The 24,210-nt window shown below is 47.2% G+C and overlaps 1 protein-coding gene across 10 annotated transcripts in view; it reads right to left on the minus strand.

The window, feature by feature from the left end:
* The window catches only part of CSMD2 (CUB and Sushi multiple domains 2), a 701,208-nt gene that overhangs the window by 120,440 nt on the left and 556,558 nt on the right, over window positions 1-24,210 (minus strand). For all 10 annotated transcript variants that reach the window (XM_032160157.2, XM_032160162.2, XM_032160160.2 and 7 more), the window contains 8 exons: window positions 19,853-20,041; window positions 16,965-17,142; window positions 15,468-15,613; window positions 11,044-11,124; window positions 10,462-10,575; window positions 7,610-7,798; window positions 4,748-4,894; window positions 1,299-1,487 (listed from right to left, as the gene is read on the minus strand). In XM_032160157.2, coding sequence (XP_032016048.1) covers window positions 1,299-1,487; window positions 4,748-4,894; window positions 7,610-7,798; window positions 10,462-10,575; window positions 11,044-11,124; window positions 15,468-15,613; window positions 16,965-17,142; window positions 19,853-20,041 — 1,233 coding nt within the window. The remainder of the gene's footprint in view (window positions 1-1,298; window positions 1,488-4,747; window positions 4,895-7,609; window positions 7,799-10,461; window positions 10,576-11,043; window positions 11,125-15,467; window positions 15,614-16,964; window positions 17,143-19,852; window positions 20,042-24,210) is intronic.

Here is a 24,210-nt window from a genome sequence, read left to right on the forward strand (position 1 = left end):
TCTTCTTTTTTTAAATGCAGTGCATAACGTTGAGACTGTGGGAGAAAAGACAGCTCTCACATGCTGCTATACGTGAGGGCAACTTTCTGGGGGGCAATCAGTATCGACAGCTGTCAATCACATACGTTATGATGTGAGAATCTAATTTCTGGGAATTTGCTTTAAGGAAATATGTAATATTCATAAAGATGGAATTATAAGTTTATAGTCACAAAGAATATAGAAATCCAAATGACCAACAAGAGAATGATACTTAAATGAATGACAGTTTTCTCATAATGCTGTGCAACTATTGAAAATGATGGTGAGGAAGTATAATATTAACAACAGAGACCAGGCGCAGTGGCTCCCCCCTGAGACAGCACTCTGGGACACCAAGGCGGGTGGATCACCTGAGGTCAGGAGTTTGAGACCAGCCTGACCAATATGGTGAAACCCCGTCTCTGCTAAAAGTACAAAAATTAGCCGGGCGTAGTGGTGGGTGCCTGTAATCCCAGCTACTCGGGAGGCTGAGACAGGAGAATTGCTTGAACCCAGGAGGCAGAGGTTGCAGTGAGCTGAGATCATGCCACTGGACTCCAGCCTGGGGGACAGAGCGAGACTCTGTCTCAAAAAATAGTATATAACTAAATATACTTCCTCACCATGATTTTCAATGGTTGCACAGCATTATGGGAAACAAAATCTATAAGAGCTTTGTACATGATCCTATTTTTATAATCAATACATAAAAGACCAAAGGAAATGTGCTGAAATGTTAACAGTGGTGATCTCAGGTTTACCATTCATTTTCACTTTTTTTCCTTTACATTATCTACCGTTTTTTTTTTTCTTCTTCAGATTTTTAGTTTGAATGTATATTACTTTAAGGGAAAAAACTGTCATAAATCATAAAAGGTAATGCATGCAAACTGAGACTGACACATTTCAAGTGTTTGATCAACCCACTTGCTCTATGAGCCCGAGCCCAAGCATCCCCTCTGCTGGGAGCCCTCCCCAGCTGGCCAGGAGCAAGCAGATCCGTTCTCACCTCTGGGATCCCACAACACTGATTATGCTCCTGACACAACACTTCCTTCCTCTGCCACTTTGCATTGATGTGCTCACATACCCATCTCCCCCATGGATCTCAAAACACTGAGATTGCTACACACTACAGATCTTGTAAATGCTTGTGGAAAGAATGAAATCATTATCAAAGAGGAAACCCACATTTGGAAGTGACTAGTCCTGGGACAAACCCAAGATGTGAGTTGGATTCGAGCTACCTTGTGACCTCCTTTCCACCTGCTTCTCACCTTGACACAGAGGGATGGCTTCGCTCCACAGGTGGTAGCCCTGGGGGTGCCGGGTACAGATGGCCATGCTGTGTCCCACCAGGCGGTAGCCGGCGTTGCAGCCAAAGTGGATGGAGCCCCCGGGCTGGGTGCTGGTCTGGCCTAGGATGAAGCCATGGAGTGGAGCCCTGGGCAGGCTGCAGTAAGGGGCTAAACAACAAGATGAGGTTCAGGAACCGGTACCAGCAGGAAGACAGACATGGTCTTTCATGCAGGCCCCTTTCCCTTTCATCTCCCCGCATCCCCTTGTCTTTGCCACTGCCACATCCTCTGCTACTGAGGAAAGTCTGAATGGTGGATACTGAAAAACACCCAGTCAGGTTGGTAAAGCCGAAACAAAACAATGGAAAATAATAATAATAAAAAAAACTAGCTTCATGAAGCACTGGGTCCCTTTTGCAGTCCAAAGACAGATCTGGTTGTATGGCTGAGTTCAGGCTCTCAAATCCCTTCAGCTCCCAGACTTAGAAAGTAGAACCCAATGGGGTTGGTTCCAGAAAGCTGCAACTGCAGGGGTGTGGACTTTGACCGTAGTCAGGCCTGGGCTGCAGTCCTGTTTCTGATCTGATCAGTTTCTGTAACTTGGGGCAAATCACTTCAGCTCCAATTTCCTCGCCTGTAAATTGGGACTGGTAATACCCACCTTACAGATTTTTGGGCAATTTAAACTGTATATGTAGATTGTGTACATAAAGCCCCCAGCACAGCATGGGGCACTCACTGTTCAATGCTCAATAAATGGTCATTGTCCTTCTTCGTGCTGTGTGGGGCAATGCGCTGAGATGGACCTGTGGCAATGTGGGACACACATTTCCCTACAGTGCTCATTTCCCCTCCACATATGGCTTCAACTTGTTTCATTCATTTATTCAACAAATAGATATCAAGTATCTATTATCTTCCAGATATTGTTCTAAGTGCTTGCAATATAACAATGAAGAAAACACTGGGCTGGGCGCAGTGGCTTACGCCAGTAATCCCAGCACTTTGTGAGGGCGAGGCCGGTGGATCACTTGAGGCCAGGAGTTCAAGACCAACCTGGCCAAAATGGTGAAACCTTGTCTCTACAAACAATATAAAAATTGGCCAGGCATGGTGGTGCGTGCCTGTAGTCCCAGCTACTCGGGAGGCTAAGGCAGGAAAATCAGTTGAACCCAGGAGGTGGAGGCTGCAGGGAGATGAGCTCATGCCACTGCACTCCAGCGTGGGTGACAGAGTGAGACTCTGTCTCAAAAACCAAGCAAACAAAAAAAAAAAAACAAAAAATCCCAGCCTGAAAGGACTCACATTATAAAGCCTGCCAGGGATCCTCAGGGGAGTTCTGTGAGGCCAGGAAAGAGGCATGACCAAAGGAGCAGGCAGATAATTCTCTTTGTTTGCCCTAGAAGTCCCTGGTGGGGTCTTCCAGGCAGAGATGGGTAAGGCAGGATGCGGGTGTGGGGCCCTTACAGCTGCCCCCGGTGAGGTCCCCGGCCTCTTTTTTGGTGATCATATCCCTCTGCCGGTGAAATTGTTGTTTTAAATAGCTGCCTTGCAAGCCGGATTTGTTTCCCTACTCCTGATTTGCCCCCTGTGTCCTATGTATGCCGTATCCACATGGTTACCTCCCTCAGGAACAAGAATCTCAGTTGTAAAATATACTTAGTCACAGTGACAGACGCAGGTGCAAATTACACTCGTCTACTCTATCTGAATTATTAAGTACTAATTGTTGCACCATGTAATTAATTCACTTTCTACGTGGCATATGTATTGTAGTTACAACTGACTCATTATCCCCAAACATGTTAGAACATCAAGGAAAGGGTAACTCCTTAATAACGTTCAGTTCCTAATTTAGCAACCAGCACAGTGAAATCCTACCAAACTGCTGTATTTCCTGTTTGAGTGAGCAGCTGCCAGGAACTCAGCCTGAGTCACCCCAAGAGGCACCTTAAAGTTTCTTTTCCATCATGCGGACACTGAGGCCTGAAGTAGTTAAGTACCTTGCCTAATGATCCCACAGCTAGTAGGTGAGAGGGCTGGTCACTGACATTGGGGCACTCAGTCATTGCAGCCACCCAAACCCCTCCTCTGTGTGCACCAGGGAAAGGAGAGGTTGGATGGACTTTGCAGAGGATATGGGCTCTGAGACAGTCAAGACCCACCTCCTCCCAGGGGCCCTCAGCTTCCGCTGGTTGGCTGTTCCCTGAGAGCTAGACCCAGGGATTCTTTAAGACTGTTCACCCGCTGAGTATGGGCTGGTCTTGCAAGTAGGAGACCCATGAGAAGAGATGGACTGTGGAAAGTGGGACTTCAGGCACTGAATTTGACATTCCTTCCAACCAAGATTCTTTCTTTTTTTTTTTTGAGACAGAGTTTCACTCTTGTTGCCCAGGCTGGAATGCAGTAGCGTGATCTCGGCTCACTGCAACCTCTGCCTCCCGGGTTCAAGCGATTCTCCTGCCTCAGCCTCCCAAGTAGCTGAAATTACAGGTGCACGCCACCATGCCTGGCTAATTTTTGTATTTTTAGTAGAGATGGGGTTTCACCATGTTGATCAGGCTGGTCTCAAACTCCTGACCTCAGGTGATCTGCCCGCCTTGGCATCCCAAAGTGCTGAGATTACAGGCGTGAGCCACCGCACCTAGCCCCCAACCAATATTCTTTAGAAATTTGTCCATTGTTTGCCTGGAATGTAGGCCAAAGGTAGCCAGGGGAAAGAGTGCTGAAAGGCAACTGGTGTGTGATGGAACCCCCCATGGTCTTAAGTAATTCATTTCTGCTTCCAAGCTTGCAGAGCCCAGTCAGCAGTTCACTGAACGCACCTCCCTTCAAAGTGGGCATCAAGCAGCTTGTGAAGTTTTCTTCCAACCACAGACAGTAATCCCCATGACGGGAGATCAGATAAATTCAATTTCCTCCATCTCATTATATTCCCAGGAATACTTTTTTCGGTCCTTATAGATTGTTGCCTGGGTCAGTCTTTGGCCTTTTGATCTGACTCTGTTTATAAGATATGGCTTGCAGAGCAGAACAAAGGTGCCTGGCCTTGAAATATAGCCCATCCTTTGCTGCCTGCTTAACATCTGCCAGTCAGAGATCCATACCTTAGGGCTTACTAGTTTTAAGAAACTTTTATTAACATTTCCTAACTTTCCTAAAGGGACAGGATCACTGTTAGGCATTATTAGATCATATAAAATAGTTAAACTTATCCTGAAGACAAAGGCTGGCAGTATGAGAAGAGAGGGAAGAGGTTCAAAGAGGGAAATGGAATAGAAAAATAGGAGGTAGGGGAATGGCAAAGACCACTTAGCTTCAGGTGAGGCAGATTTAGAGGAGGGGAATGGCTGCCCGGTCTCCCCAGAGGAGCTTGCGGCTTTGATGAGGAGAGGGCCTGTGGCTTATTTGTGTTTTTTTTCACTCACCTGAATAGCGGATCTTAAAGCCCTTCCGATTGTAGGCGTGATCAGATGACCAGCGCAGGTACACAGAGTTGCTTGAGCTGGTGACAATCAGGGGAGCTGAGTAATTCCCACTGAGTGCTTTCAGCAGAGGACTCTGTCCTGATGGACCTGGGGTGAGAAGGACGCAGGATTACAGACCACGGGAGCCATCACAGGGAGCCTCCAGGGAAGACCTCAGGGCTCAGAGGGTGGGGTGACTTGTTCAGAGTCAGCAAAATCATTTGCACCTGCATTCCTCTCTCTGCATCCACAGGCATGGCTCAAGGTGCTCTTTTCTCCTCAGCCCAGCTCTAAAGCAGTGCTCTAGGAAGTCCCTGCCTAACTCTAGGAGATGGCAGGTAAGATGAAATTGATTTGCATTTGGAGACTTGACCAAGGTCAAGTAGCTGGTTAATGGAAGAGCTGGTTTTCAAACTGGGAACTTCTTGCACTTGGCCACCCTACTTCTCTTGTGTGTATTTAAGCTCACGCCTGTAATCCCAGCATTTTGGGAAGCTGAGGCAGGTGGATCACTTGAGCCCAGGAGTTTGAGACCAGCTTGGGCAAAGATAGCAAGATCCCATCTCTACTAAAAAAAGAAGATACAAAAATTATCTGGTCATGGTGGTGCGTGCCTGTAGTCCCAGCTACTGGGGAGGCTAAGGCACGAGAATCGCTTAAACCCAGGAGGTGGTGAGCCAAGATCGCACCACCGCACTCCAGCCTGGGTGACAGAGCAAGACTCGGTCTCAAAAAAAAAAAAAAAAAAGCTCCGTGCCTGCCATATAGAAAAAAAAATTTATGGAATGAATACATAGTAATAAAGCTAGAGGAAAATGTCATGTCTCGGGGTCATAAGTAACAGAGCTCCCTAACACTGCTTTTGAAAGCTCTTTGAGAAAGACCTCCCTCTTCTTTTGTCCTAACTTAAGTGCCTGAGATTGCATCCCGAGAGGGCTGGTTGAAGGGGCACAGAATATAAAGCTGGATCATCCATAACACAGGATTTATCACTCTGGAAAAGGCCCTGAGTGATGGCTCTACTATGCTACTGAGACAGCTCTTAGAAGCTTGGAAAAATTAATGGATCATATTAAACAAAGTAGAGCCACCAGAACTGCCATGCAAACCGTGAAGGGAAAGGTGGAGAGAAGTGGCATGCTGGGCTAGGTCTGCTGTGTAAAAGCTGACCATAGTTCTCAGGAAGACCTGGAGGACACTCCATTTACTAAAGCAATCAGGAGGTGAGGAGCTCCAGCCTTCCTGGAGGGGATGAGCACCAGCACTGCAGAAAACCTGAGTAACTAATGGCTATCCTCTGTGGGTCAAAACTGATGGGAAGAGACACTGGGCTCCCTAGCAGTAATGGGGATGAGAAGGTCCTAGAATACAGAGGCCAGGTGGAACTACTTAACAGTCAGAGGCAAAGTTGGCATAATTACTAAAATGGGAAGCAAGGCTGGAATGGCAGCTGGGAGAGCCTGGCCTACGGGATCTACAAAGATGGCTCATGGGACATGATGTTCCTAAGGGCGAAGTAAACAGGAAGCCAAGAAGAGCAGCCAAAACAAGTATGACTATATGAACAAAATAGATCACGAGTAGATAACCGCAGGATGAGAAAAGCTGCCCCCAGCAGAAAGGTGCAATCCCTTGCCCAGTTTGCAGACTTGAGCCAGGTTTCATTTCCCAAGAGGCTGGGTCCCTATGAAAAAAGACCCTGCACAATGACAATAATTGTATATACCAGTTGTTCCTACAGTTCTTCCCCCAAAAGACCTGCTACTGTTTATTCAGAAAACAGAATATTATAGCAAATGGAATGTTCAGATGTATCAAAGACTTCTGGATACAGGATGTTAATTGATGCTGATGCCTGGGGGTCCAAAGCACTATCAAAGCTACTCTGTCAGAGGAGGGGTGTGTGAAGGTTGGTTTTGGGAATAAATGGAGCCCTGGCCCAGGTCCGTCTCACAGTACACACTTAATAAAATAGGAGCCTCAATTGTAGCAGCTGTGTGAGGCGCATATCTTTATTTGAACAGATTAACACAGCCTTGATTACATAGAATGTAGCTGTTGATCTGGCCTGTAGTCTTTTCCATACCCTTCAGAAAGGAGGATCAGAAGCAGTTTGCGTTCACATGAGGTAGACAATAGTATACACTCATGGTTTCCCCCAGAGCTATGTTACTTCTCCTGCTCTCTGCCATAATAGTGTATAAAGGGATGTGGACCATCTGGACATCTTGCAGAATATAACATATTGGTTCACTCTGTTGAGGACATCATATTAATCAGATCTGATGAGTGAGAAGGGACAATTAGTGTTTTGGCAAGACGCCTTTGCAAGATGCATGTGCTCCAGAGGGTAAGAGATAAATCCTACAAAGTTCTGCTGTGAAATGTTTAGGGTCCTGTGGTCTGAAGCATGCTGAGACATGCCCTCCAAATTAAAGAGCAAATTATTGCACCTTTTCCCTCTTCAAGCCAAAGAGGCAGCACAATTTTTGGTAGATCTCTGGATTTTGGAGGAAGCACACTCTTCACTTGGGAATACTGTTATGACCCACTTACCTGTTGACATTAACAGGAATGGCTTTGAGTGGGAGCTAGAGTAAGAAAAGGTTCGGTAACAGGTTCAAGTTGCAGCACAAGCAGCTCTGCTGCTTGGGCCATGCCACCCCTCAGGTCCCATGGCCTTGGGGTTGCTGTGGTAGGGCGGGACATCCTGTGGAGCTTCTGGCAAGCCCTGACAGGAAAACTGCAGCACAGACTCCTCAGGTTCAGGAGCAACTCCGTGTCTTCTGCAGCAGAGAACTGTGTGGCATTTGACCGACTTACCGTCAAAAATCTCAAACTCATCGTACTGCTTCTCGCTGAGGAAGTACTCCACCGTGAGGGAGATGTTATAGTCGGGCTCCACTCTCACCAGCCAAGAGCAGGTCTGGAACTGGGGATAGCTTCCAGGGTAGCTCTGGCTCAGGATCACGCCTGTGGAGCCTGTCAGAAGCTCATTTGTCGGACAGTGCACTTGGAGAAAGAAAGAGAAACACCAAGTACATAGGGGTGGAGATGGAACTATGGCCAGCACATTTGCTTTTCCCAATACTGAAGACAACCACTACAAAATCAGTATTTGAGCACGTTCAGATAAGATCCCACATCCATCATTGTGTTGCTCCATGATATGAGGTGGCCTTAGATCCTGTGTCAATACTGCAGTATTTCTGGGACTTGGGCTTCGCCAGTTGGTTGGAATCACTTCCTAGATAAGTTGTGGGTTCCACTACCTGGCTTTGAGTAGGGGAGGATGGAACATACATACAGACAACAGTAAGGCTTCCCCAGATCCAAAGGAGATAATCTATAAAATGGGTTTTATTTGAACAAAGATTGTACTGTACAGGGCAGAGGTAAGTACATGGGATTTTGAGTCAAATACACCTGGATTCATAGCCCACCTCTGCCACTTACTACTGGTGTGGTCTTGAACAAGTTATCTCCTCTGTGTGTGATGGCTTCTCTATCTCCAACACAGAGATAACACAGACCTTACAGGGCTGTTGTGAGCATTATATCAAATATTATATGCTGGGTGTGGAGGCTCACGCCTATAATCCCAGCACTTTGGGAGGCCGGAGCGGGTGAATCATGAGGTCAAGAACTCGAGACCATCCTGGCCAACATGGTGAAACCCCATTTCTACTAAAAATACAAAAATTAGCTGGGTGTGGTGGCACATGCCTGTAGTCCCAGCTACTCAGGAGGCTGAGGCAGGAGAATTGCTTCCCGGGAGACGGAGGTTGCAGTGAGCTGAGATTGCACCACTGCCCTCCAGCCTGGCGACAGAGTGAGACTCCATCTCAAAAAAAAAAAAAAAAAAAAAAATATATATATATATATATATATATATAAAATATCAAATAATATATGTAAAGCATGCAACATAGTGCTTCAATAAATTGTAGAGGGAATGATGATAACTGCGTCTTGAACGGAAAGGTCTCAGAACTTGGCTGTGGCCTGATTAGTACTATTAATATAGCTGAAGAAAAAAATGTCATTCTAAGGAAGACATCGAGCTTGGAACTTAGAAAAGGAGAAGCTGGAGTAGCAGGATTGGTTATTTTGTCATCACCATGAATGGGAGGGAAGCTGCTGGTTCAGAGAGGCCATTCCCCAGCACTGAGGAGGTGCTCTGTCCTGGCGCAAGCTTCGCAGCATGAAAGCAATTCCAGGCCCATCTACCTCCATTTGCTTGGGTTGCGGACACCAAAGCAAAGTTCTGAGGACTAAATCAACTTCTTCCGTACATTGTTCTTTCAGTACAAAGGTGTGCATTGACAACAGTTGTAAGTATTCCGATCACTGCACACGGAGAAATCAGTATTTTGCAGTAGATGTGCCTTTAGACAGGCTTCCTGGGTATGCTGGATTCTGGGACACCAGTAAAAGGGAGGTTCTGGAACTGCAAGGCCAAAAATTAATCCCTGGATTACAATCTCAGGTAATGCTATTTTGGGTAGAAGACTTTGCCATGGGCTGTCCACGCATCCCACCTCTGCCTTCAGAGAAGTGGGGGTTGGTAATCAGCGCTGGGGCTGGGCTCCTAGAAAGAATCTTGCTGTGGCCCAGAATTTCACAGGACTCATCCAGGATTCTGCCTGAGTAGCTTTGAAAGGGATTCACTGACTTTTCCCAATAGAGCTTCCTTTTTAATTTTAAGAGGAGAAGGAAAACAAATGTCTTCTAAGAGGAAACCTGCTTTGCTTTGACATGCTCCTGATTTCACTAATCCGATGACCAGCACAGGGCACTGAGATGTGGTGATACTTAAGTTCTCTTAGGCCTCGTGGTCCCCTCCTGTCCTCACTGACAGTCCATATTGCAGGTTCTTCCTACTTTTGCTTTCCCAGAAGTGGTGGAAAGGCTGACCTGTTTCCCCATAGGCTACTGAATATTTGCAGGTAGCAGTAGTTCTAGAAACAGTAGGCGCACTGGCAATAATATTAACAGCAAACATGGAACAATTACTGCATGCCAGGCATCATTCTAAACTGGTTTATGTTATTAACCCATTTAATACCCCCATGGCATAAGTACTATCATTATCCTCAGTTTATAGAAGGGAAGACCGAGGGCAGGACAATCAGGTACCTTGCCTTAGGTCAGATGCCTGATGAGTGCAGACTATTTTTTGATCTTAGTTGGGGTGACTCGCTGAAGCAAATTCATTTCTGTCAAGGCATAGTACACTGGAATAAAGACTGCTGTGGTCTCTCAGTTGCCTGGTTTGGCATACAGCACCTTGAGTGCATCCGCGCACCAGTAAAGCAGGGATGGTGTGTGAACCCACTCTTCCCTGACGGCCCAGGGAGGGACTTCGTCCTTCCAGTACTCAGTATGCAATTCCAAGAAATTCCCGGGAAAGAAAAAAAGGCAGATGGAAATAAATGTGGCCACTGTGGCCAATTCACAGGTTCAGACATCAGAAAAGGGCAGAGAACCTATCTAGTGATCACTCAGTCATTCCTCATGCACTTACTCATCCATCAGACAACATTTACCAAGAGACCTTTCAAGTTATGGGGCAGTGACTGAGCTGAGAACTGGGAATAGAAAGAGGAGCAAAACAAGGGCTTTGTTCAGGAGGAACTTCTAGGCCCCATACAGATGCGGCTACATGCAATTACCTTCACATATTGGGGGTGGGCCTTCAAACTGCAGGTAGGTTCCAAGTTTGCAGGTCAGAATTTCATTCCCCACTAAGGTAAAGCCAGGGAGGCATCTGTAGCGTACGATGTCACCTGTCAAAGAAAGACCAACATATAGACTCTCTTAAGAAGTCCGGTCATTAGTACCTTAAACCCACTTCCAGGTGAGATAATCAGAGGCGGGTCATGTTCTGTTCGGACTTAAATAACTAGCTCGGCTCCCATCAAATGGCCCAGGCAACTGCTCCCCTCTCACAACTCAGCCTTGCCTGAGCCTCGGAATATTTCATATTCCAGGACATTTTATACTGTCTTGCATGGATTGATTTCTCAAAAAGATGCTGACTTGAATCACAGAAGAAAACTGTTTTCCTGCCTCCCCTTTGGTTTTATTTTGGGTGTAAACTCAGTGGAAAGAACCCTCTGGCACAGGGCCTACTGTTTCTCTCTCCACAGACAGAAGCAGGAGACAAGGTCCACTGGCCCGACAGCTCCCCCCGCCACCTTCCCTTCCTTCCCCAGTCCTGGGCTCACAGTCCTTGCTGGCTTGGGAGATGGTACCTATGTTGAATTCTTCATTCTCTGTGACGACTTCGGCGTTGGGGAGGATGGTGGGAGGAGGGCATTTGGTGAGTGGATAAGCTGAAAAGATAAAAGCAGGCAAGTCAGGGTAAGATCATCATTCTCCAGGTATGCTGTCATTCATTTGTTCCATTCCTCACTTTCTCATCCCTCATTTATTCATGCGCAGATATTCATGAGTACTAATCTGTAAACAGGGCAAGGTTAGCGAAGTCCTTTTTGCTTACCTTCTGTCATCCTTATTGAAATTAATAATAACAAAAGAGGGGAGATCTGAGAAGTCAGTGACACCATCCCCGGCACTGAAGGGTGGGAGAGGAGTGTTTTCTGAGCGCCTCGTAGATATTAGGCATTTTATAGGCCGCCATTCTAACCCTCACAACATCTGACCACACTGTGAGGTGCTCTTACTCTACTCGTGAGCAAGTGAGATTCGGAAAGGTGAAGTACGTTCCTCAAGGTCACACAGGAATCAGGTGGCACAGGCAGGATTTGAATCCACGTCTGGCTGCTCCCAAACCCTGTATTCTTCCCACCACTGAGCATCTACATGCTGCATGTGGCTTCTGCGAGTACCCACTGGAGTCAGCTAACAAGCTGACCTTTCTGATCTTTGCCCAGATACTTCTGGCTTCACAAATTTTCTAGACTGGAATTCATCCCTATGGGCAGAGACTGGATGATGACAGAGGCAGGATGCTATTTACCGAGACTAAGTTCAGTGTGGCCTCATAACCTGGCTTTTATTACTGGCACAGAGTCAAGTGCTATGCAGCTGCTGTTATCGTTACTATTTCCAATCACCCCAATCTGTGCTATATTAAAAAAGTGTTCTTTGATAAATACAAATATAATACATTATCATTAAAGAAAATTTGAGGTATTCTATGGAATAGTAGGAAGAAATCAAACTTATCCATTGCCCTCTCAGAGATAACGACTGTTAACCAATTACAGTACGTTCCTGGAGTGTTCATTCTCTGCATATATAAATATTTTTGTTTTACACAACTTGCATTATATGTTATATAGCTTGTGTTGATCCTTGCACACTTACTATTATATTGCAAGAATTTCCCATATAATTACATTTCTTAGAAAATATGATTGAAATAACTTCATAGGATTTAATCATATAGATTTACTAGAATGTATTTAACAGATACTCTGTTGACCATTTAGGTTTCCAAAGTTTTGCAATTTAAAATAAAGCTGCAATGAAATCTTTTTTTATATATGCATATTTTATGTTTTTTTTCTTTTTCTTTTTTAACTAGGAAGGATTCAAGTACATGACCCTTTTGAAAGTAGAGCTATCTCCTGCTGAATGTCAGTAATCCTTTCCTGGAAATCAAATGTTCTGTGTAAATATATTAACTAGGAGCCTCTATCCCATTATTTTAAGTGGGAAAAAATTATACTGTGTTGTACTTCAACCCCAAATCCAAAAAGTAATTAAGACAAAATAAAATACCTAAATATATGCAACAAACCATCATGTTAGAGAAGTTAAATACTTAAAACATCACGATCACCCAACAACATGGTGTGACAAAACAGTGCCTCTGTGCATTGCATACTGTACCATCCACATCCAGTGCACCATGAACTCTTGCAGCTTGAGACATTATAAAACCCTAGGCAGAAAGAAGGTCTAGCTATGAAAGGCTCAGTGGGAATGCATTCAGGACTGGCACTAGGTGGTAGAGTACAGTTTACAATGAACAGCATGGAGTGACACCTCAGAGCCAGCAGCCTCTGAGACACATCCCCGCCATGGAATTGGAGCCCTTTCCAAAAGTCCGCATGGGATTCTGAAATGTTACCAACTGTAGTTGGAACGCAACTTGAGACTTTCCCTGTATATAGATTTATTTAAAATGGTGTATTATGCTTTGGGGGATCTAACTGTAAATGTTTTCTCCAGACGCACTTGCTGATATGTATCGTACTGAGAGATACGTAAGCTCTATGAAATGTGGGTGTTAAAACTAAGAGGCACTCTTGAGGTCACCAAGTGGGTTTACCTTTGATTTAACATAAGCCAGGGAAGGCCATGTCCGCACTCGCTGCATGCTTCCACTTTGCCCTCCAGGAAAATGGTTCCCACTGATACTGTCAACAGAGCGACTGTTCCTCCAGCACTGGGCGCCATCATTCTTCTTTCACCCAGTTCATGTAATGATTGTCTATGGAGGGCTCACCCTGAGTCAGGCACTGTGTCAGGTGATGAGGTTACAAGAACAACCAAAACAAATACATCCCTTGCCCTCACAGAACTTAGGTCCCACTGGGAGAGATAGTCGTCTGTTTTAACCTTTGTTAACTTGCTAAACAAAAAAGCAGCATTTATTTTATTTTAATTGGCATTTGATAACTAATTAGGCTAAGCATTTTTCACATGTTAATGGCCTATTTGCATGTCTCTTTTTAACTGTCTATTAAAAGAGTTGTGATAAACCAATATGTTAGAAGTTTAAATACTTAAAACATCACTTCATGATCACCCAGCAATATGGCGTGACAAAACAGTGCCTCTGTGCATTGCATACTGTACCATGCACATCCAGTGCACCGTGAAACCCTACAGCTTGAGACATCATAAAACTCTAGGCAGAAAGAAGGTCTAGCTATGAAAGACTTTCTTTGTCCCTATTTTTCTTATAAATTTGAAGAACTCTGAATATTCAAGGTTGACCTTAGCCGGTTAATTATATTTTCCCAGTTTATCATTTGCTTGGTTTTATTTATGGCACTTTTGATTTGTAGAAGTATTAAGTTTTTATGTAGCCAATTATAATTTTTCTTAATAAGTTAAAAAAATTGGGTGCCTTCCATTCTCAGTGTCATACTTATCTTCAAAACTTCTAAGGCATACTAAACTTTTCCAGGAAAAAAAATGAATAAAAACAAATCCCCACTTAAATACAGCCTGGGTACTTTATATTTTGTGATTACTGTTTTGATTGGCGTGGTTTTCCATTACATTTTAAAACTAGTTTTTTTTTTTTTTTTTTCAGGGTCTTGCTCTGTCACCCAGACTGGAGTACAGTGGCACAATCATGGTTCACTGCAGCCTTGACCTCCTGGGCTTAAGCTATCCTCTCACCTCTGCCTCCCAAGTAGCTGGGACTACAGGCTTATGCCACCACAACTGGCTAATTACAATTTTTTTTTTTTTTTTTTGTAGAGATCGGGTTTCAAGATATTGCTCAGGCTGGTCTCAAACTCCTGGGCTCAAGTGATCCTCCCACCTTGGCCTCCAAAGTGCTGGGATTACAGGTGTGAGTCACTGTGCCTGGCCATAAAATTACAAATTTCTGTTTAATGCGGGAAGTTCATGGGATACTAAAAAGCAACAAAACAAAAATTTCCCAAATCTCACCATCTAGGCATAAGCATTGTGAAGATTCTGCCGTAGGATCTTGGGTCTTTTACAGACACGCCCTCCCTATTTCCCATCACACACACACACACACACACACACACACTCTTACCACATTGATGATATCCCACTGTATCCACCATGTTATTGCTACAGAATGCTAGGGCAGGGGACATTCAAGGCTGACTCCTCCATTTCATTTTGTGAATACCCTCCTTCTTCCCCTGAGGGGAAGAGGGTGAGGTGTTGAGAGAGCATAGCCAGATTCTGGTGTGTGTGAACATGTTAACTCGTGAGCGGTGGGGGCAATTGCTTTATTAATGTTAAGCAGCAGTTGGCTCAGCAGCAGCCATTGTGAGCAATGGTCCCTGTTGTCTTCCTGGGAACGTTATTTCTCAAGCTGCTGGGTGTGCTGGATTGGTCTTTCATTTGAAGCTTTTATTTATCTTTTTTTTTTTTTGAGATGGAGTTTTGCTCTTGTTGCCCAGGCTGGATCGCAATGGTGTGATCTTGGATCACGGCAACCTCCACCTCCTGGTTGCGAGCAATCCTCCTGCCTCACCCTCTCGAGTAGCTGGGCAACTACACTCTTGCACAATGCCTTCATTTGTGCACAAAAACACAGTGCTCCTTGAGAGGTCAGCAGAGGCCCTAGATCCCTTTGGAGAAAGAGAACCTGCTAGAAAGTGCTAAGGGATAAGCTGGGGCACAGGTATAGGGATGACCCAGCCAGTGAGTTGATGTGAATAAGTGGACTTGGCACCAAGGATTGGGCTTCTGTGCCTCTCTGCCCTGGCAGTGTGGAATAGGAGGAAAACTTGCATTTACAGAACCCTGTGCTGAGAGCTCTCACATAGGCTAATACATTTAATTCTCATAACTCTGAAGACACTGAGGCTCCAAGAGGTTATACAACTCACTCAAGGTCACATGATCTGCAAATGATGGAGCTGGGAGTCAAGCTCAGCCTTGACTTGAAAGCCTGGCCCTTCCCACCAGGCCAGGCTTCCATACTGACCGGAGAAAGCTATGGCGAAGATCCCCCCTGTGGCTGCATCGCGGTGGAACTTGAGCAGGACCTGGCTGGATGAACTGTGCACTGTTTTTTTGGCCATGTTCCGGGTGAAGACGCCGAGCCGTGGTGCTGTTTGCTGTGGCCCATCCCTGTACACAGGAAACAAGGTCCTGGCATGTCACTAGTCACCATGGCTGCCTGTTCCACTTGGTGCCACTGGTGGCCTTAAGACAGACCTGGAGTGGGAGGCTATGATTCTTTTTGTACCAACACTTCCCCACACCATGCCCTAAACACCTCTCCCAACCATTCCCAACTTGTCTCCCAACATAGTTGATAGAATCGGTGAAGCTCACACTGATTCCTCATTCACCTGATTCTTCACCAGCCCAATGGGCTCCTGGGCAAATTCAGGCTCCATGGAGCAGGGGTGTGGGTCTTACCACAGGTCCTCTCAGTCTGGGGCAGCACTAGGACAGGGCTGAGGAGCTGGTGTAAAAACCTGCTGCTATGCATACCGGCTCCATTTCCTTGTCTTCCAAGCAAAGAGTATATCCACAATGCCTTCTGGGGCAAAGGATTTCTTCCCTGAAACCTTATCTAGCCCATCCTATCTGTTCCTAGACATTGCTTGGAAATCATGTTGGAAATTAACCCAGGGCAGTCTGGTTACAGTTATCCAAGCCCTGGGAATTTTGGAAAAGAATTCCCCTAATCCCTGATGATTCCCAGAATGGCAGTAACCACCAAACAAAGGAATTTTAAAATTATGTGCTCTTCCAAAGATCCAGTGGTTTGGGAAGAAACTGTCCAGGAAACTGCACATATCAAATGCCAATTTGTATTCCCAATTTAAAATTAACTCTTGTTGTATATAACTACATAACTCAGAGCTGAGCTGTCCAATTCAGCCACTGCCAGCCACACATGGCTATTTACGTTTAAATTATCAAGATTAAACAACATTTAAAAATCAGATCCTCAGTCACATCCAAGTACTCTGTAGCCAGTGGCTACCATATTGGGCAGCATAGACATAGAACATTTCCATCACTGCAGAAAGTTCTGCTGGAAAGTGCTGGCTCAGCACCAGATGACCAACGGGACATCACAAAATTCCACCTCAAATCTCTTCCATTAGTCTGGGTGGCTTAGCCCAGGTACGTGTAGAATGTTGGTTTGAACTCTGGAAATACTGAGGCAAGTCTGTGTACCCACGCCTACTCCCATTAACACACCCACTGGTACTTTCCCTGGCTCTGGCAGGGCTGCAGGCTGGGAGCCACTGCCCTCCCATTCCTCTCCCTTCAAGGAGCCATAATGGCCAGTTGCAGCTGAGTCCCATTCCACTATGTTTATTTGAAACCCAGGAGGCTGACAGCCTTTAAAAACCACTCACCTCTTGGTTTTTCTAAACCAATAGGTAACTGACTGGTAACCCAGTGTAGAACCCCACTAACGCTCTTTTCTAATTGGCTGTTGACATGGCACCTGGCCTACCAGATGGTGATGAAATCTCCGGAGGGCTCTGTCTGCAGCAGGCTGAGGTTGAGGCGGATGCCATGGCCAATGGGCACGGTGATCAGCCAGACACAGTCCTGGGAGCTGGAGTACGGGCTAGGGAACCCCGGGGAGTACACAGTGCCGTTGGAAGAAGTGATGTTCCCGCCACAAGGGACTGCCAGGGAGGGAACACAAACATAAGTGCAGGGCCTCGGTACCCACCCGAGAATTCAGATGCCTTCCTGAGGAACTCCCAGCTCCCAGAACTACTCATCCTGTCAGGGAGGTTGGGTGGGATGCGGAAGGGGAGGCCAAGCTGAGGATGGCTGCACCTGGTTCTACCCACCAGTCCCCACACAGAACACCCTGGCTGGCTCTCAATTGTCACTGCAGGCCCCTCTGTGGGTCTGCCTCAGCCTCCCTCTTTCTCTTTCTTATGAAGAGAAAGGATGCCCTGAAGCTGTCCCCTCTCCCTTCCCAGGAATGGGAGGGAGCAGATGTTAGGGTCAGAGCTGCAGTGCTTTTGCTGGGAAGAGCTAAGAAATTGGGAAAATCTTTCTTTCTTTCTCTTTGATCTGCTCTTTCTAGAGTGGTACTTGTGGTCTAGTTGAGGGTTCCTGGGGTGAGGCTAAGGTTGGGTTCAAATCATAGGTGAACCATTTATTGAGCAGATACTCTTAGATAAGTAGTTTAGCCTCTCTGAGTCTCCATTTCCTCACCTGTAAAATGGGACTAAGAATACTTCCCCCATAGGATTGGGGTGGTGATGAGGTGAAACAATGCGGCAAAACGTTCAGCCCAGGCCCCGGAAGAGGAGGCGTTTGCTATGTAGATAAGATCATCTCTCCTTATCTTCCTGTTCCCCAAAAGCAATACTCAATTTTGGTCTCACTGATTTAGGCCTCAGGCAGGAGGATGAAAAGACTTTGACATCTTCATGGTATTCAGAATCAGTCCCCACGGAGGAAAACAGATGGGGATGGTGGACAAAAATCCCCAAACACCATGGTCCAGAATAGTGAGGGTTGTAGGTGACATGGGGCATCAAGCAGACATCTGGTTGGGGCAGACCAGACTGAGGAGAGAGAATCCCTACAGACTCCAAGCAGAGGCCAGGGGTCCTGTGAATGCACATACACCCTGAAAGTGGTGTGCAGGTACACGCCATCCCTGCTACATAAGCTGAATATCTCCTGGGTGCCAGGCACGGCCTGGGAGACAGTGGGAGCAAGGTACTCTAGTTCTGTCCCAGGCATGCACACCACTGAGACACAGCCAAACACACCAGCATCTGTAGCACAGGCTGGACCATGTCATCATCGTGAATGCCACAGGGGTGTTTGGGGGAGCCCTGCATCTGGTTGAGAGTAAGAAAGGATTCCTTCTAGAATTCATATTTATACGCAGACCTAAGGGATGACTAGGACGGCTAAGGAGGCAAGGTAAGAGAGAGGAATGCTGTATGGGAAAGGAACAACATATGCTAAGACCCAGAGGCGAGAAAACATGGCACATTGGAAAACAAAGTATTTCAGCTTAGCTGGGACATAAAATCTGCAAGAGTGGAGAATATGGGAGGTCAGCAGGGACTAGGCCCTAACCTAAGGGTCGTGTGTGCTATATTAAGTGGCTTAAAATTTGCCATTAGGGACATGGGAGAAAGCAAGAGAGTATGGTGTCAGAGAAGCCAAGGGAAGAAGGCTTCTGAGGAGGAAGAAGGGCTTCTGGCTCAAGCTAGCAGACTGAGAAAGCGCTGCTCTTTTCTCTCTCCCGTGATGCCACAAAAAGACAAACAAGGTGTGAGAAGGGAAGAAAGCCCACGATGAGGCTTGTTGCACAGCACGTGATGGGCCAACAATTGCAGAATGACCAACTGGTTACGCAGAGCAGAGCTCTGAAAATCTGAAAAATGAACTGAGGCTATAATCGTTTTAGAAATCACGGTTTTACATTCCAACGCCAGAACGGCTCAGTTTCGCAAACAAGGTCCCTCTTTCCATCGAGAGTTAAACTGAGAGTTTGAGTCTGAGAGGGAGCCATCTGTGAAGTCCTCCAGCTCTTGTGAAATAAAGATGAGAAGTCCCATTTTACTGAGGAAGAACCTGAAGCTTAGAGAGGCAAAGGGGTTTGAGTTGGAGCCTGGGGTGATCTGATCCTAGAGCCGGGGCACTCTTTCCTGGGTTATTGCCTTTGCTAAGGCTTCCTTTTTCAAGACAAATTCCTGCCACTCCTCCAGGAAAATGATGGGATGCCAGAATGAAGAGGGAAGGCAAACGGAACTGAAGTGTGCAGATGAGGGTGGAGGCAGCACAAGCTCTTGGTCACCTTCCATCCCGGTTCTGGGTAAGGAAGAAGACCCAAGAAAGTGCCACCTCCTGCTCCCTGATAGATCAACTCAGGTCTCTCCAGCCCTGTGTAGAAGGAGAGTATAATGGAGCAGGGAGGGGGAAGATGAAGAGAGGAGCAAGAGAGTTCTTATAAAGAGGCTTCATTCTCTTCTCCCTTTGGGCAGGTGCCTGGATTAACTGTACCTCTCTAGCTCTCAGCATACCACTGGGCTCCCCCCCCCCACATGGAGCCTTCCCTTCCAATGGGAGTCCTCCAGCCTGTCAGGGTGGATCTTCCCAAGGGCTGGGTGTGTCTTCCTCTTGGCTGCGGCCCACATCTCCTCCAGGTCCTCCCTAGTGCTGGCCCGGAGCCCTGTCACCAAGACCCTCTCCCAGGAGACCCTGGGCCACACCATGTGAAAACAGGATGGACCACGGTTTGCCTGGACCTCCAGCCCTGGAGATCCCACGGAGCAGGTAGGTGGAACATGGGATTGCTCTGGACCAGTCCCCATGAGTACCCCAGGAAGAACTGCTGGGGACGAGGGAGGGGCATACCTTCACACTTGGGCAGAGGGTGGTCCCAGTTCCGGTTGGTGCCATGTTGACATGTGAGGACAGGGTGGCCAGTCAATTGATAACCCGGGAGGCACTCGAAGGTCACTGATTGTCCCACGTTGTAGCCAGCTCCCCTCACAATGCCATTGGCAAAGGGCTCTGGGTCTGGGCACTCTTGAAGTTCATAGGCTGGAAAAGATCGGGAGAAAAGGTCACTTTATTCTCTCTGACCAGAAAATAGGAGCGGCAGAGAGTATAGTGGTGAAGCCTCAAGACTTGGACTCAGATGGACCTTTGTCATGTACAAGTTGTTGGCTTTGGGTAAGTAATTTAACTTGTGTACGCCTCAGTTTTCCTGTGTATAGAATGATTATTTTGAGGACTAAGTAGGATAACACATACATAGCTCTTTCCACAGTACTGGCACATGGTGAAAGCTCAGCAAATAGTATCTATTATTAGTAATTCCATAGGAAAAGGAGGCTCAAGGAAGACATTGCTCAATTGAACCTCTATTCACTGAGCACCACTGGGGGCCAGGCACCAGCCTAACTCCTTTCATGTTGCTTATCTCATTGAACCTTCACAACCAGGATCAAGATCCCAGACACAGGAAGCGGCGACGGGAGGAGTTGAGTTGGTTCCTTCCAACTCCGAGAGCTCAAAACCTCTCAGGAAGGAGGAAATCTGGTGGGAGTAAGTCAAATCTGTGGCAAGGAGAGCAGCTTTTCAGAGGGAGTAGCTGGGCTAAGGGACGTGTGGCTGTCATAAAGCAAGTCCCTCCAAAGGGCAGAGAAGCTGCTTCCATGAGAGCGGGTGGCCTGACTCTACAGGAGATGCCTCCATGGAAACAGCTGAGGCCAGTCCATCAGGGAGAGGCCGCTGAGGGATTCCTGAGCAAGGCCTTTGATGAATCGGGTCCACAGGACACCAAACAGCCTTTGTGGCAGTAATTGGGCCCACTCCACTCAGGAAATTGGCAGTGGGAGGAGACAGAACGTTCCTGCAGTGGGAATCCTCAATGGAAGTAGTTGGGACCGGATGGATGCTCTTTGGAAGTAGATGTGTTTCTCATACGTAATGACAACATCAATAACGCAGATCTTGAAGCTAACATTTCCTGAGCACTCACGTGGTCATGGTGGCTGTGTTATGTTTCCATTCAGTACCTCACAGGGAAGTCTCGGGGGAGGAACTGGGCAGGTTTCCCTAGGAAATCATCGAGGTAATTGGGTGTGCCAAAAACTGAGCAGCCACACGGGTGGGGTGGCTGCTCAGCCCCAGGACGGGCCTGGCCCTGCGGCACGGGGGTTTGGGCCATTTGGCAATGAAAGTCTTAGCGGAAGCAGGGGGCCTTTTGCCCAGGGAGGCAACCCAGTGGGATGGGTTGGGTCTTTACAGAAAGGCTCAGGGTAGCCACGTGGACTCAGAGATGGGGAGAGAAGGAAAGGAGTGGCTGTGTGTGAGAAGCCAGGAGCAGTCTTGATGAGAGCAGCTGGGCCTCTCCTACAGGAATCATCTCCAGTGGAAGGATCTAGGCTCTTCAAAAAGACAGAAACTTCAGTGAGAGTACCTCGACACTGAGAGAAACCTCAGAGCCTGTTCCCCTGCAAGAAGGTTCAAAGGGAGAGGTTGGCCATATAAGGCAGAAATAAACCCTAAGAGGAGGAAGCATGAACTTATCCAGAGGAGGACTCCTCAGGGGAGCAGGTGGGTTTGTTCTAAAGGGACACACCTGGTGACAGTGGGAACACACTTCCAAACAAAGTGCCATAATCAGGTAGACACAATTTCAACCAAAATGCCATTATTTTAAGACATTAATAATGATGATGCCTAGCATGTGGGGACAATTGTACGTCTTAGCCATTTTGCTAAGTTCTTTATAAACAGAACCCTCCTGAGAAACTGTCATGGAACACATTAAAGCATGTTGAGCCGGGAGGCCTGGCCAGGAGTTCTTTATGCTGCTACCAAGGACTTGATGGGAATCTTCACTCGAAGAAGAGAAAAGAAGAGCCTAGCACGGGAAGTGCAGAGTATCAGTTGGAGGAATTTGGAGAAAGAGTAAAGAGTTGGACTTCTAAGGAAAGTCGAGGGGCCATAGAGAGCTGGGTCTGTCTGACAGAAACAGCCTCAGTGGGGACAAATGGCTCATTCATTGAAGCTGGGTCTTTCCCCAGAGGAAAAACCTGGGGAGAGTGGTCAGAGCTTGCTTACGAGGTGCAGCTCCGTATGGCAGAGGAAGGTGTAAACAGAGAGTGTGGGCTTATGGTCAGGGAGAATTATTTGGGCCTATCACAAATGATGAGGCCTCTGTGGGAGTACTTAGGCCTCTGGCCCTAGAGGCAACCTAGCCCAGGAGGTTGGGATCACCCCAAACGAGAAGCCTTAATAGGGGTGGAGCCCAAGTCTGAGGGGAGCAGGTGCCCCGGCACCATCTGTGGCTCCACAGGAGTCCTTGGGACTGTGGCAGACAGGTGAATGCTGAGGGAGTGGCTGCACCTGGGACTGAAGGGGAACATCCAGGCAAGCCCTGAAGGTCACATGCTTGTGGGAGGAGGGGGCCCATGATAGGGTGGAAGCCCCATTAGACGTCGCTGTGCATCTCACATGTTGGGCCAACTCCTGGTGGAGGAGCTGGGTGTCTGAAGGCAACTCGCTGCCCCCTGGACTCCCCACACAGGGAAAGTCATCAGAGGAGGACTGGGACTCTGGAGGCTGCAAACCTCAGTGGGAGAGACAGGCCCATCCCAGGGAGGGACGCGAGCCCCGAATGTTGGCTTGTCGTCCAGGAAACCTCAGGGGGACAGCGGGGCCCCTTGTGCAGGGTGGCCATGGTGGGAGCATTTCCAAAGATGGGGGCTGGGGGAGTGGGGGCAAGTGAGCCCAAGGCCAGGGCTCTGTGGGGGTAGTTAGGCCTCTTGTTTTGGGGAAGTCAATGGAGAATCTGAGGCGGTCACACAGGGACAACCTTTACAAGGACAAGTGGGCTCATCACACGGGGAGCACAGCGAGTGGCTGGTCCCATCACAGGGATTCCGTGGCAGGACCGTGCCTATTGTCTAGGGTGAAGGCACAGTGCACGAGGTGGGCCTGGGGCAGCTGTCCCTGGCACAGTGGTGGCACTGTCATTCCTTATATTTATCCGAGAGGGAAGGTCTCAGGGAGAGAGCACTTGGGCCTGGGAGGGGTGCAAGGGGCTGAAATATGTCTCCCAAAATTCATATGCTGAAGACTTTACTCCTTGTGAATATGACCTTATGGGAAATAGATAGGATCTTTACCAAACTTATGGAAATTAAAATGAGGTCACTAGGGTGGGCTCTGATCCAATATGACTGGTGTCTTTAGAGAAGGTGGGAATTTGGAGACAGAGGCACATGAAGAGCACCATGTGAAGATGAAGCCAGAGGTCGGGGTGATACTTCTAAGAACTGAGAATGCCAAGATTGTCATGAACTACCAGAAGCCAGGCGAGGGGCCTGGACAGAGTCTCCCTCACGGGCCTCAGAAGGAACCAACTCTGCTGACACCTTGATCTTGAACATCCAGCCCCAGAGCCACTGGACAGTAAGTTTCCGTTGTTTAAGCCACCCAGTTTGTGGTACTTTCTTACGGCAGCCCTAACAAACTAAGACACAGGGAAAGCCTTGGGGGAAGGCGTTGCATCTGTCTCTGAGAGGACATATTTGGGACCAACTCCCTCCTGTGACATCACGGCCATCCAACGCATCTTGACCTGTTTGACAGGTACACACCTCCCAGATAACAGGCACAGACATTCTTGGGCAAGGCTGGCCTCTGTCATGAGCCTGCACACACCTTCCCTGGGTGTGGCAGCTGTGCTAACACCAGTGAAGTGGCTCTGTCTGGGTGCAAGGCCCAGCTTCTCCTGAGGCTCCCTCTAGGTGACAAGCCCAGCCACACTTACCAAAGCTCTCCCTGAGATGGACCCTGGAACCCCGAAGTCTCCTGCAGAACTGATTCAGTTGCACCCACCTCGTGGGATGCCCTTTGAGGCTTTCCCTAAATGACAAGCCCAGTCCCCCCTCAGTATTCTTCTCTGGCAAGGGAGGAGCTCCATCCCCGCCATCTTACTTCCAGAATAAAGAAGTCAACTCTCAGAAAGCTGCATATAGGATGGTACTATTTACATAGAAAATATGGTCAAAAAATTTTTATAAAATGTTACATATTTTTCACAGGTACATGTAGCATACATATATCCAGGCCTGGAAAGGTCACACCTAAACAATAGTAGCTATTTCTGGAGAATAATCCTGGGTTTGGAGGCCATAGACAAAGACAGCTTTGGCCTTACTTGTAAGGTTTTAATTTCTTTCTTGTATTTTTCT

This window comes from Hylobates moloch, unplaced genomic scaffold, assembly GCF_009828535.3.
Source record: "Hylobates moloch isolate HMO894 unplaced genomic scaffold, HMol_V3 SCAFFOLD_8, whole genome shotgun sequence".
NCBI lineage: Eukaryota > Metazoa > Chordata > Mammalia > Primates > Hylobatidae > Hylobates > Hylobates moloch.